General features: G+C 43.6%; 1 protein-coding gene across 5 annotated transcripts in view; it reads right to left on the bottom strand.

Moving 5' to 3' along the window:
- SYNE1 (spectrin repeat containing nuclear envelope protein 1) overlaps nucleotides 1–12,361 on the bottom strand; it is a 400,736-nt gene that overhangs the window by 214,271 nt on the left and 174,104 nt on the right. For all 5 annotated transcript variants that reach the window (XM_080663595.1, XM_080663598.1, XM_080663597.1 and 2 more), the window contains exons 51-55: nucleotides 11,396–11,551; nucleotides 7,503–7,794; nucleotides 6,190–6,362; nucleotides 2,356–2,665; nucleotides 1,290–1,454 (exon numbers count right to left, since the gene is read on the bottom strand). In XM_080663595.1, coding sequence (XP_080519721.1) covers nucleotides 1,290–1,454; nucleotides 2,356–2,665; nucleotides 6,190–6,362; nucleotides 7,503–7,794; nucleotides 11,396–11,551 — 1,096 coding nt within the window. The remainder of the gene's footprint in view (nucleotides 1–1,289; nucleotides 1,455–2,355; nucleotides 2,666–6,189; nucleotides 6,363–7,502; nucleotides 7,795–11,395; nucleotides 11,552–12,361) is intronic.

Genomic DNA, 12,361 nt, shown 5'->3' with positions numbered 1-12,361 from the left:
CATGTTTTAGAAATCCTAGCAGCGCATTGGTTGAAAATCGCTTCCTAAACTGACAGATCAGTGAACAAGGATTGAAGCAGGACTGTGCTCTGCTCAGGGCCTCTAAGACGGTAGCTTACAAATGGATGGATTGATGAGTAAATTAAAACATTACTGAGGAATGTGCCAAAGAAGTATTTTAAAGGATCTCACAGGTAATAGAAACTTAAAAAGTACCTTTACGTGATTATCTCATTTAAAACCTTCTATATGATTTAAAAAAGATAAGCCCTTAGAAGTAAATCTTCAAAATATAGTTATCACTGCTATCATCATCTATTGCTTTTATGATTTTTATGTTTTGATCTCTAGTCATTAGAACACAATTTGAGTGTGGAATCTCAGAGGGGAGGTGGGGGAGGCTGGGAGGGTGGGAGGTAATCAACCAAAGACCTTAAATGCATATATGGACACAGACAATAGGGTGCTGAAAGCCTGGGGCTGGGAGCAGGGGTGGGGTGAGGGGAGACAGGGGGCCAGCTGGAGGGGGCCAATGGGGGAAAAAGAGGGATATAGGTAATTCTTTCAACAATAAAGAATTATTAAAAAAAACAAACAAACAAACAAAATACAATTTGAGTCCTAAACTCTTGACCATAGTTACACTATCGATTCCTCATCTATTACAACCATTCAGGATTTCATCATTGCTTAATTTTTAGATTAAAACCTATTGTTTTCCACAGGGGGCAAATTATTGCCTTGTGTTATTCAAGCCACTAGAAAGAACCAAAATACACGAAGATCTCTAGTTCTCTGAGTTGTGTGAAATTTTTTGCTTTAGGTTGCCCTGATAGGTGATAATTTTAATATCCTTTAAAGTACTGTCTTTCATTATACTGTTGTACTGTTGGCTGGGAAAGCAGAATAAAACATCTAGAATGCCATTTCCAAGTTATTATTAAACTTTTCACTAAGTTATTATATAAACTTCTCTTCTACTGTGCTGGGAAATAATATCCGATTCTGTCAGCTCTAAGTTGGCGCATACTGGTATGCCTCATACTGCAGCAAGCAGCACATTTGCATGCAGAAGCATACTATCCAGGGACAATGTTTCATTTTGTTCAAAGTATAAAGTGTTTATGTTTAGAATTCCCGAGGTGCAAGGTCATATACACCAACCAACAGGAAACAGGAAAAACAAAACATTTTAATGAACAGAATCTAATCTATTGAATCTTTATCACAGGCATGTCAGACTCAAGCGCCAATGAAAGAGAGGTTATGGTATCTGTCCACTTTCTGACCTTAATTTTAGACAACTTTTTCTGCGTGGCTGATGAGTCTCCAGACGTGTCTGACCAGCGGTGAAGCTCCTCCTTGGCTGAGTGGAGCCAGTCTGTGAACTCCTGCACGGCATCCACATACAGGAGGTGGTCCTTCACAGTCTCCTCCGCGCTCCGCATTTTCTCCTAGGAAACAGAGCAGAGGCGACTCAGCGGCCATCACTACAGAGCATGTGAAATCAGACAACAGTCTGATATAGGTCTCTTAATGATCTCGGAAGACGTTGTTCTTATTCTTTTTAAATCCTCATCTGAGGATATTTTTCCATTGATTTTTAGAGAGAGTAGAAGGGATGGAGGAGGGTGGCGGGGGGGAGAGAGATTGAGATGAGAGAGAGAGAGAGAGAGAGAGAGAGAGAGAGTCCAATGTGAGAGAGACACATCGATTGGTTGCCTCCCACATGGGGCCAGAGATTGAGCCTGCAACCAAGGTATGTGCCCTTGACTGGGAATCAAACCAGCGACCTTTTGGTGCTCTAACCACTTAGAAAAACCGGCCAGGGCTTCATTCTTATTCTTGAATTTTCTCTGTGTTTAATATCTTAAAATGAAAATATCAAATCTCAATTAAACTAAAAGACTTTGAGGATAAAAACAATTTTCCTATAATTTTACTTACATCTAGCTTCGCATAAAAATCTATGCTTAATGAATGTTGACTAACATTCCCTCACTAATCATCCACTTAATAATAATTATTATCATAACTCTTCTTATTATTAAAGAAATTACTTGTGTTGGCTTTTTGTAAAGAACTTTTAAACACTGATATTTGAAGCTCAACAATTTTACAAAAAAAAGAAAATGGGTTGACTAACATTCTAAGTAGAGAAAAATCATAAAATTAAGAACAAAAAATAAGCCCAAGATTGCAGAAAGAAAAAGTGCATGGGCATCCATGGGTGAGAAATTACCTTTGTATAATATCTGTACAAATAGTTTTAGAGCAGCGAATTCCCCAATAATTCAACCCATAAGCTATTCTTTACCTGACCCCGAGTTGTTTTCTTCAATATAAAGCACTAACCTTGGCAACGGTCATTATATCATTAAACTGTGTTTTCAGCTCCTCTTGAGCCGTCTCCGTGAAAGACGCATCCTCAGTCTTCTGGTAGAGCTCCCGGGACCTGGCAGTGAGGCGGTGCAGGGCTGCGGTGTGATCCTCCCCCTCGGAGACGATGCACTGGAAGTGGTCCAGAAGGCAAAACTTCTCTTTCAGACCTGGCTGCGGCTTCAAGGGATGCTCCACTTTTTGGTCCACGGATTCCATCCACTGCTCCAACTGGCTTTTCCACTCCAGGTAGTCATTCCATTGGCTAATCACAGCCTCTAAAGTGCTGGGATTAATGTTATTAGAAAAATAAGTTATCTTGACAGCTCTACCGGAAACCAATTAGGAGGGCATTGCATCCATGTAAGCCGAGCATGTCAAACTCAAAGGCTAACACAGGCCAAGTAAACAAGGTATGTGGCCCGCCGGCTGCGAGTTTGACATGCTTGATGTAATCTGTCTTACTGAATGCTCCTATAAGTGGTAAGGGCGCTGCTTCTAAGAGCAGGGAGAAACACTACTTTTCTGACCCACTGTGTAGAGGGCCGCCTGGGAAGGCACATGGGCATTTCTTTACATTGTTGTCAGCTGAGCGAGGCGACTGGCAGAGCCCTGTCTCGGTTACGCCCTCCCCAAGAAGGTGGGGGGTGTTATCAGTACTGACTTTTTACCTTTGTCCAGGTGCAGGGAGCGGGCTTTGATATGTAAATCCAGGCAAGCACCAGGAATACTAGGGCCTACTCCAGAATGCAAATAAGCTCCTCTGATCCTAAGTTTTGGTGATACTTCCTGGTATTTGGGGGTATAAAATAAAAGTGCTGCGTGGGCTCCGGGGTCCCAGCCTCTCCATCAGAGAGGATGGCGTCCCACCTGGCTCCCAGCTTTGTTTCTATCTTTCTACCTGGTCTCTTCCTTTCTTTTATTTCTTAATCCCCAGCTCCTCCACTCAGAATCGGACCCGTTCCTTTTCCGTGCTGATGCGGAAAAGAGAGAACACCTCTACACACTGCACAGTTTCTTCAAACCAAAGTGAATCCATGTCAAAATGTAAGTAAGATGTTGTAGTGATATATGCATCTGGAGATTTGTCTTCCAAATGCTAATTGTCTTAATAAATAGGCAAATTTATGAGTTGTGTTGTTAAATATCAGCACTGGGGCATCAATTCAATTTTATTTTTATTTTACTGATTTCAGAGAGGAAGGGAGAAGGAGAGATAGAAACATCAATGATGAGAGAGAATCATTGATTGGCTGCCACCTGCACGCCCCCTACTGGGGATTGAGCCCACAACCTGGGCATGTGGCCTGACCAGGAGTTGAACCATGAACTCCTGGTTCATAGGTCAATGCTCAACCACTGAGCCATACTGGCTGAGCAAATTTTATTTAATATATATCAATTCTTACTTTTCTTGGACTCAGTTTATTTTATTAAAACCAGATGGCAATTATTTATTGATTGGAATTTAAAATTTAGGGTAATCTTCCCGGTTAAATAATATCATTAGATTGATTTTCTATAGATGCATAATGTTTAGTGTTGAATGGATGAAGGAATGAAGGCTAAATACATTTATAATATAAGAAATGTAATCACAAATGTAATAGTCAACCAAATAGCTCTTCAGATAGTCAAGTAAAAGGCTCTCCAGGCTGGCATTCTGAATTTTAAAGTATTCAGCTCTAAAACTATTCTAAACTCATCTTCAGTGACCTCTCCCAATCTCCCTTGCATAAAATCCTATAATCCTGGAGTCATATCTGTAGGAAATGTACTTGCAGCATTTGCTTAAACTGTTTCTTTCTTTAAAAAAAAAAAATGTTTTTATTGATTTTAGAGAGAGGAAGGGAAGGGAGAGAGAGGAGAAACATGGATTGGCTGCCTCCTGCACACCTCCTACTGGGGATTGAGCCTGCAACCTGGTCATGTGACCTGACTGGGAATAGAACCAGTGACCTTTCGGTGCATGGAATGACGCCCAACCAACTAAGCCACACCGACCAGGGCTCAAATTGTTTATTTTCCATCAGTAGGAACCGCATCACACATGCCACATTCTTTTCCTTTCCAATTGAGTTTCCAAATCAGTCTCACCTCCCCAGAAGCCACCCCGGGCCCTGCCTTCTTCTATAGTCTCACAACATCTTACAACACTATCTGAGTCAGAGTTTTCTGGAATGTTCCCTACCCTGGCCTCATAGCACTGAGAGGGTAAAAAGTACTTTGTTTTGTTTCATTGTTTCAGCACAGAAAAAAAATAACCACAAAACAAAATAAACTCCGTGATTACCCACTGTCATTTGAACGTTGCTATTGCTCAATATGTAGCTGTCAAATTTAATTTCTTCCTAAAAGAGAAGAATCAAGGATTTGAATCTACTTTTTGTATTTAACATTTTATTCTAACATCTGAAAAATATTCACCCATATTCCTGTTCACTTTTACAAAGTTAGCTAATTGGCAAGCATTGGGAAGTTTGATCTACTATATAAAAAATAGAATCATGGGCCAAAACCGGTTTGGCTCAGTGGATAGACCGTTGGCCTGTGGACTGAAGGGTCCCGGGTTCGATTCCGGTCAAGGGCATGTACCTTGGTTGCGGGCACATCCCCAGTGGGGGGTGTGTCGAGGCAGCTGATCGATGTTTCTCTCTCATCGATGTTTCAAGCTCTCTATCCCTCTCCCTTCCTCTCTGTGAAATATCAATAAAATATATTTAAAAAAAAATAGAATCATGGGATCTGAAGTTTTCTTCTTTGCTGACCAGTTTGAGCTATTAGCTAAGATTCAAAATTCTGCAGACTTTGGGAGTTACTACAAATGCTCCATATTAAAGAAAAAAAACAAACCAAAACAAACACAACCTCCCACATTTTCATTGAAACCACGGTCCACTTTTACATTGCAGGGGTGATTGCAAATATTTTTATTTTGTTTTGTGATGAATTTTAATCTTTTACTTGTCTATTTATTTTGATCACAGTGAACACACACTTCTTTGGTGATCTAATAGTATATATCACTGTCAGAATATGGCTCCTGGAATGTATTTTAATATAATTCTGACTGACAATCCTTTGTCCTACAAGCCAGCCAGATTACTTGTGAATACTCTGAGGGAAGGAGGAAGGCGAAAATCTTCCACTCATAAATATAAGAGCAACAACATCGCCTATTCTAACGACCAGCATCTTCTCTATTTTCCCAGCAGCCCCTGGCCAGTGCTTCTCAACGGAGCTCTGCAGGCATCCTGGGCGTATGGGCTGACTCTTGCTTGTGTGAGAATGTCCCATGCATTGGAGGGCACTAGCTCTCCTGGGCTCGGTCACTAAATGCCAGGGTTGCTTCATCCCTGTGACAATCAAACACCCTCCCCCCATATTTCCTCCACAGTTAAGCTCCACAGTTGCCAATGACTTAATTTCTCTTCTGTTTCTTTAAAAAGTGAAAAGATATTAAAGTTATTCAAGACTACACATTATTCTTGCTTTGATGAATTAAAAGGGTATATTTTACGGAGCTCAAGTTGTGTGCAAAATTCCATGACAAATTATAGGAGATGTAAATATTACACACACATACACACACACACACACACACACACACACACACACAGAGCAAGCAAACAAACAAAACCAGTCTTTGCCATTAGAGAAAATACAATTTAGGCAAAAGCAGGCAAGCATACAACTAGCTAAAATCACACTCGTGGTCACTCCCCTGCAGGAGCTGTAGAGCCGCTCCCTCATTTCACTGAGCTACTGGGCTTTGTTTAGGCCATTAAGCACTTGAACTGGACTCTGTACCTCTGAGCGTGTGCGGAGGAGTTCATGACGTTGGCCCACACGTCTGTAAGGGTCTGTAGCTGAGTCTGAATCACCTTCTGACCTTCTTTGTTGCTACTTCTCAAGGCCTGTTCCCCTTTGCCAATGGCCATATTCAGCTTAACCTCCCCTTCCCCTTTCATCAGGAGGATGTCCTAGGAAGAAGAGGGAATGCATGTCAGCAGAAACAGTCACGCCTTCTGACAGTTTCAAAAACAATTGTTTCCCTGAGAATCAAGGCAGGGAATACCTGACTCACCTTAAAAAGAAAAGGGGGCATATGTAATACTTCCAGCAGTAACGATTTAAAAACAAAGACGAGAAAGAAGCAGTGAACAAAATAAACTGATGGACAAAACAGGACCATAGGCGTGGATACCTCGAACAGACTGACCGATCTCAGAGGGGAAGGGGAGTGGGGGCGGGGGGGTGGGAGCTGGAAGAGATTAATTAAAAAACATATATTCTTACATGCATAACCCTAGGACACAGACAATGATGTGGTGAAGGCAGGGGGCGGGGGCTGGATGGAAGGGAGCAAAGGAGGGGAAAATGGGGGACATCTGTAATAGTGTTAACAATTAAAAAAAATGGAAACAACAACCAAGTCTGGACTCCACTGCAATATAAAACTTCAATTAAATATTAGCAACCCGAGAATCAGGGAGTAAAGATTAACTCCAATTTAAATTCTTGGAAAACTTTGGACTACCTGCCTACGCATTGTAACTTCACTGGGAAACTTAATTTCAGAGTAAACAAAAATTATCTTGAAAATGAAAACACGCTTGTTAAAAGCCCAACAGTCCCCTACCCTCAAAGCCTGGCTAATTTCTACCTTTCAAGGTCACTGTCACTGGCTGCAGGCGGGGCGGTGGTCTTCTCTGCGCGTTCCCCACCCCGCTGCCTTCAACCACGGCCCCACATACATGTTGCATGGCCAGTAACATTTGCAGTTGGTCCTCCCACTGACTTGAACTCCTGCAGGACTAATTTTATCTTCATATGCCCAGCAACTTGTAGTAAACTAGGTATTTATTTCATAATGTTTGCTGGATATTTACGAAACAAAATTAAAAAGATATTTTAGAGCTCTTAAAACAAACACATCCCTTTCCTTTACAACGGGGAAAAATAATCTCCTCCACATCCTTTCTGCCCAATTCCTCCATTTCGCTCACCTAATCCTCATTTAGAGAGAGGCTCACAGTGTGATTGGGACCTGATGCAACCATTTGTGAGCCTAATCGCATCCGTCCTGGGGCACAGGGGGGTCTGGCCGGGGCCGCCCGTACCTGTATCTGTAACAGCCGTTTCTCCAGGGTGGCCTTGCTTCCCACGGTGCTGTCTGCGCAGGCCAGCTTGTCTTGCACGCCCTTCAGCCAGGCCCACATGCTCTGCAGGGCCTCCTCCAGGGCCTCGTGCTCCTGCAGGGCCGCCTGGCAGCTGCGCAGCTTCTCCTTGGTCATCCTGACCAGGCCCTGGTAGCTGGTGAGCAGCTGGGAGCACAGGCGCCCTTCCTTCCCGGCGCCGTGGCCTTCCTCGCTGAGCAGCTGCCCGCGCTGCGAGAGCTTGTCCAGAGACTCTCTAAAGACAACAGAAAACAACATCCACTAGACTCTCCCAGCGCCGGGGAGTGACAAAGGATTGTTGATGTTGGAGCGCTCAACAGACAAGAGCTCACAGCTGACACGCCTTTAAATGAAGAGCCTTGTCAGGCTGACCTATGAGGGTGGGGAGGGTGGTTGAGTGTCAACCAATGAACCAGGAGGTCATGGTTTGATTCCCTGTCAGAGCCCGGGTGGTGGGCTTGATCCCCAGGAGGGGGTGTGCGGGAGGCAGCCGATCAATGATTCTCTCTCTTCATTGATGTTTCTCTCTCTCTCCCTTTCTCTTCCTCTCTGAAATCAATAAAAATATTTTTTAAAAAATAAAATAAAATGAAGAGTCTGGAGACTTTGCCCTGGCCACCTGCTTCTCCTATGGTTTCTCCAAAGCTAGTTCATCCACATCCGGGGACCTGATGGAACCCGTGCAGTACCTAGATCCAAACCCAGTATATACTGAGGAATTCACTTCACAAAAGGCCCGGCCTGCCCCTCCAGGCCACCCAGTATCTCTTCACTCCTACTGAATGCCCTAACCCTGAGCAGCTTGCTGAAACGCCCCCAACCCTCTGCTATACATACATGGAGGCTCCTCTGTGAGAACCCTTCTGCTCTCCTCTGCTCCTGGTCTAGCTGCCCTTTCACAGCTCAGGGCAGGCATCCCATCCCTGAGAAGCATCCTGACAACTGAGGACAGGGTGGGGAGGGTGGAGAGGGTGGGGAGGGTGGAGAGAGTGAAGAGGGTGGGGAGGGTGGAGAGGGTGGGGAGGGTGGAGAGAGTGAAGAAGGTGGAGAGGGTGAGGAGGGCAGGTCTCCTCCTCTGGGCACCTTCTGCAGCCTCCTACACCCTGTGTGTCTCAATCCACAGGCTTTCCTTCTAGAAGCCAGGGCTATTACAATCATCTCATGTCCCAGCACCAGTGCAATGTTTGGCAGAAATAAAATGCAAAAACAAAACAAACAAACAAAAAAAAACAACAAAAAACATGATTCTTTCAAAAAGCCATTTTATGAGTCCTTAAGGGTGTCGAATTCTTATATCTCAGGTGCCCTGCTCATCTCAGCTTGGCTCCAGGGAAAGTGTAACCGCAAGTGGCTGGGTTGGCTTCTTCCTGTTTGACAGGTTCTGAATTCAGATCAGCACTGTTCTCAGGAGATGCCTGGGAAACCAGGATGGAGGGAGCAGTTGTCTGAACACAAACTATTGCGAGTAGTAGAAAAGGGCTACATAACGTATCTCCTATGAGGCCTCTTTTGTTTTACTGAGCAGCTATTATGTAAATAGCAACCTATGGGTCTCTGTGAGATATATGTGACTTATACAATATTATATCTACTCTAAAGTACACATTTTTATTCTTGTAATCTGTTTGATGAGACAAGAAGGTAGTGTAAGCAATGATGTGAGTTAAATAATAATTCAAGTGAACAGATACCACTTGTTATTCCAAGAAGAATTGATAAATGGATGATAAAAATTCAATGAGTCTCAAGTCTGGGGTACTTTAAAAAAAATGCAGGGCATCCCCCCAAAATGTGTGTACTAGAAATATTATGATTAAAAACAACAACAACAGAGGACTGGGAGGAGCAAATGACAAGCAGGTGAGAGGAGTCAGGTGATCCAGCTGAGCACCTTCACCTGAGTGACCCTCACTGGGAGTGTACAGAGTAGCCAGTTAGAAGGAACCTGGGAGCCAACACAGTAAGGACTCTTAGCTCTGATGATGGAATATCAGAGAGTAACAGATCAAGAAGAATATGGAAGGAGGAGAGAAGTAGGTCATGTTATATTGTATCTAGACAGGAGTCAAGACGTTAAAGCACAAAAAGTGCACTGTAACTTGCAGAAAGTTATATATTTAAAGTGATGCTATTATTCTGTTAATTCAGCAATATATTCTACTAGAGGCCCGGTGCACGAAATTCGTGCATGGGGGCGGTGGTGGTGTCCCTCAGCCCAGCCTGCACCCTCTCCAATCTGGGACCCCTCAAGGGATGTCCGACTGCCCTACCGGGATCAGGCCTAAACGGGCAGTCGGACATCCCTCTAACAATCCAGGACTGCTGGCTCCCAACTGCTCACCTGCTTGCCTGCCTGATTGCCCCTAACCGCTTCTGCCTGCCATCCTGATCACCCCCGAACCACTCCCCTGCCAGCCTGATTGATGCCTAACTGCTCCCTGCCAGCCTGTTTTCCCCTAACTGCCCTCCCCTGCAGGCCTGGTCACCCCTGACTGCCCTCCCCTGCAGGCCTGGTCACCCCTAACTCCCTCCCCTGCAGGCCTGGGTCCCCCCCAACTGCCCTCCCCTGCTGGCCATCTTGTGGCAGCTATCTTGTGTCCACATGGGGGCAGCCATCTTTGACCACATGGGGGCAACCATCTTGTGTGTTGGAGTGACAGTCAATTTGCATATTACTCTTTTATTAGATAGGATTTTTCTGACATTATACTAGATGATGGCAATCTACAGATGATAAAGACCTGATGGTCCCTGGCCTTAAGGAACTCACTGTGGAGAACTGGAGTATACAGTGTCAATGATGTGTTTATCCCTTGGAAAGGGCTCAGAGCATCCCAGGGAAATGTTAGACTGGTTATCAAACCAGCACACCAACAGTAGTTGTTAGTATGGGTTCTGTTGTGCACTTGTTTGCATGTTTGTTTTTCAAGACTAGGAACACTCAGCATTTTGACCAAAAAGAGGACTCGGTGGAAACAGGGAATGGGTCTAATCTGAATCAGGCAGTTTTCACTTAGTCAATCACTGCTGCTAATTTGCCTGATGAAGCAGGCTGATAGCCTCTACTGCTTCACAGATGATTGTATCTACTCTTTAAGAGCATAGTTAAAGAGTTTTGGGTCAAATTGCACTACCCTTTCCAAAGGGAGAGTTTCCATGAAGCAACTGAAAATACCAGGAGTGAAGCATGAATTTAGAGTGCAACATCCTGAAAGTCAGGCCAGAGAACCTGGCCTGGGGAAGGAGCCAGAATCATTTGGTCAGTTGGAAAGCAATGAAGAGGCAAATACTGTAATGGAGAAGGGGAGCCTCCAAGACAGCCAGGCTTAATGACCACCCCTCTTGTTTTACAAAGAATTTTGTGAGAATGAGGTGAATTAGAAATGGGACAGGTGGCTGACGTGTATGAAGAATATATGGAAATTGGGATCTGTAGCATTATTTTTGTAAATGAAGAGTATCTTTTAATCACTTTATATCCTTACAATAATCTCTGAGAAGAAAGTGTTATCATCATCACCATCATCATCATCATCATCACAATGCTAAAGGCTAATATAAAAAAATACAGGAAGTGAGTGTCCTATCAACAGCAAAGGGAGGTGGAACAAAGATGTGGACCAGCCCCTGACCTCCATCCCTATGCTCTCTCCGGGGTACCACACTGCCGTAGAAAACACTGCACAATCATTTGTATTCTAGACATTCAGGGATGAAAACAAGCACAACCACAAACCAACCCATCAACCAACCCACTGCCAGCCACACCAAATAACCAAACAACCAAACACACAGTCCTTGGTGGGGAAAGGACCAGTTCCATTTCGGCACCATACCTGGCAGCCAGGAGCTCCCCCAGAAACATTTCAACCCTATGAACTTCGTTTTTCTTCTCAGGAATGTGCTGTTTACTCTCTCCCGAGTTTTCTGAGCTTAACCTCTCATTCATTTCATGGATCCATAAATTCAGTTTCCTGTGCTGATCCTCAAAGCTAAAAAAAAAGAAGAACACCATAGAGAAATTCTTATGTTATCATTATAATAAATACATTCTAATAGCTGAGGTCACAATGTTTACAACAATCACATTTTCATGAATCTTCAAGTAGAAGAAAACTCAACAATAAGAAAAAGGGGAAGTCCTCTCTGGGTCTTTGTATCTTATGGGATTTGAATATGGCACCAGAGCGCAAGGGCTCTAAGTTTTGAAAACAGTGTAAATTCTCTGAGAAACCGGGATAAGAGTCAGGCAAATTACTCCACTACCAGAAAGGCATTTTGATTTTACTGACATCATTTTCCCCCTACTAACAAGGTTTCCCCCTCTTTCTTATTCTATATTCACCCATGTTGACATAGCTTCCTGAATGGACTCTTGACTCACATAAATACAATAGGTGTTTCTGCCATGACTCCAATCCAGCAGAAGTAGACTCAATAAAAAGACTTGGGCTGTAACCGGTTTGGCTCAGTGGATAGAGTGTCAGCCTGCTGACTGAAGGGTCCCAGGTTCGATTCCGGTCAAGGGCATATACCTTGGTTGTGGGCATATCCCTAGTAGGGGATATGCAGGAGGCAGCTGATTGTTGTTTCACTCTCATCGATATTGCTAACTCTCTATCCCTCTCCCTTCCTCTCTGTAAAAAATCAATAAAATATATTTAAAAGAAAAAGACTTGGATAATATAAAACCTGGATGCCAAAGCTCTAATATCTTGAGTTAGTCAAATAGACCAAAAAATGTATGAATTCATGTCATTCACAGTTATTTTCTGTGTAGAAAAGCAAAACACATGATGCCA

Source organism: Plecotus auritus (genome assembly GCF_963455305.1).
Source record: "Plecotus auritus genome assembly, chromosome: 4".
NCBI lineage: Eukaryota > Metazoa > Chordata > Mammalia > Chiroptera > Vespertilionidae > Plecotus > Plecotus auritus.
The sequence above is the reverse complement of the archived record's forward strand: the minus strand, read 5'-3'. Positions and strand labels throughout refer to the sequence as shown.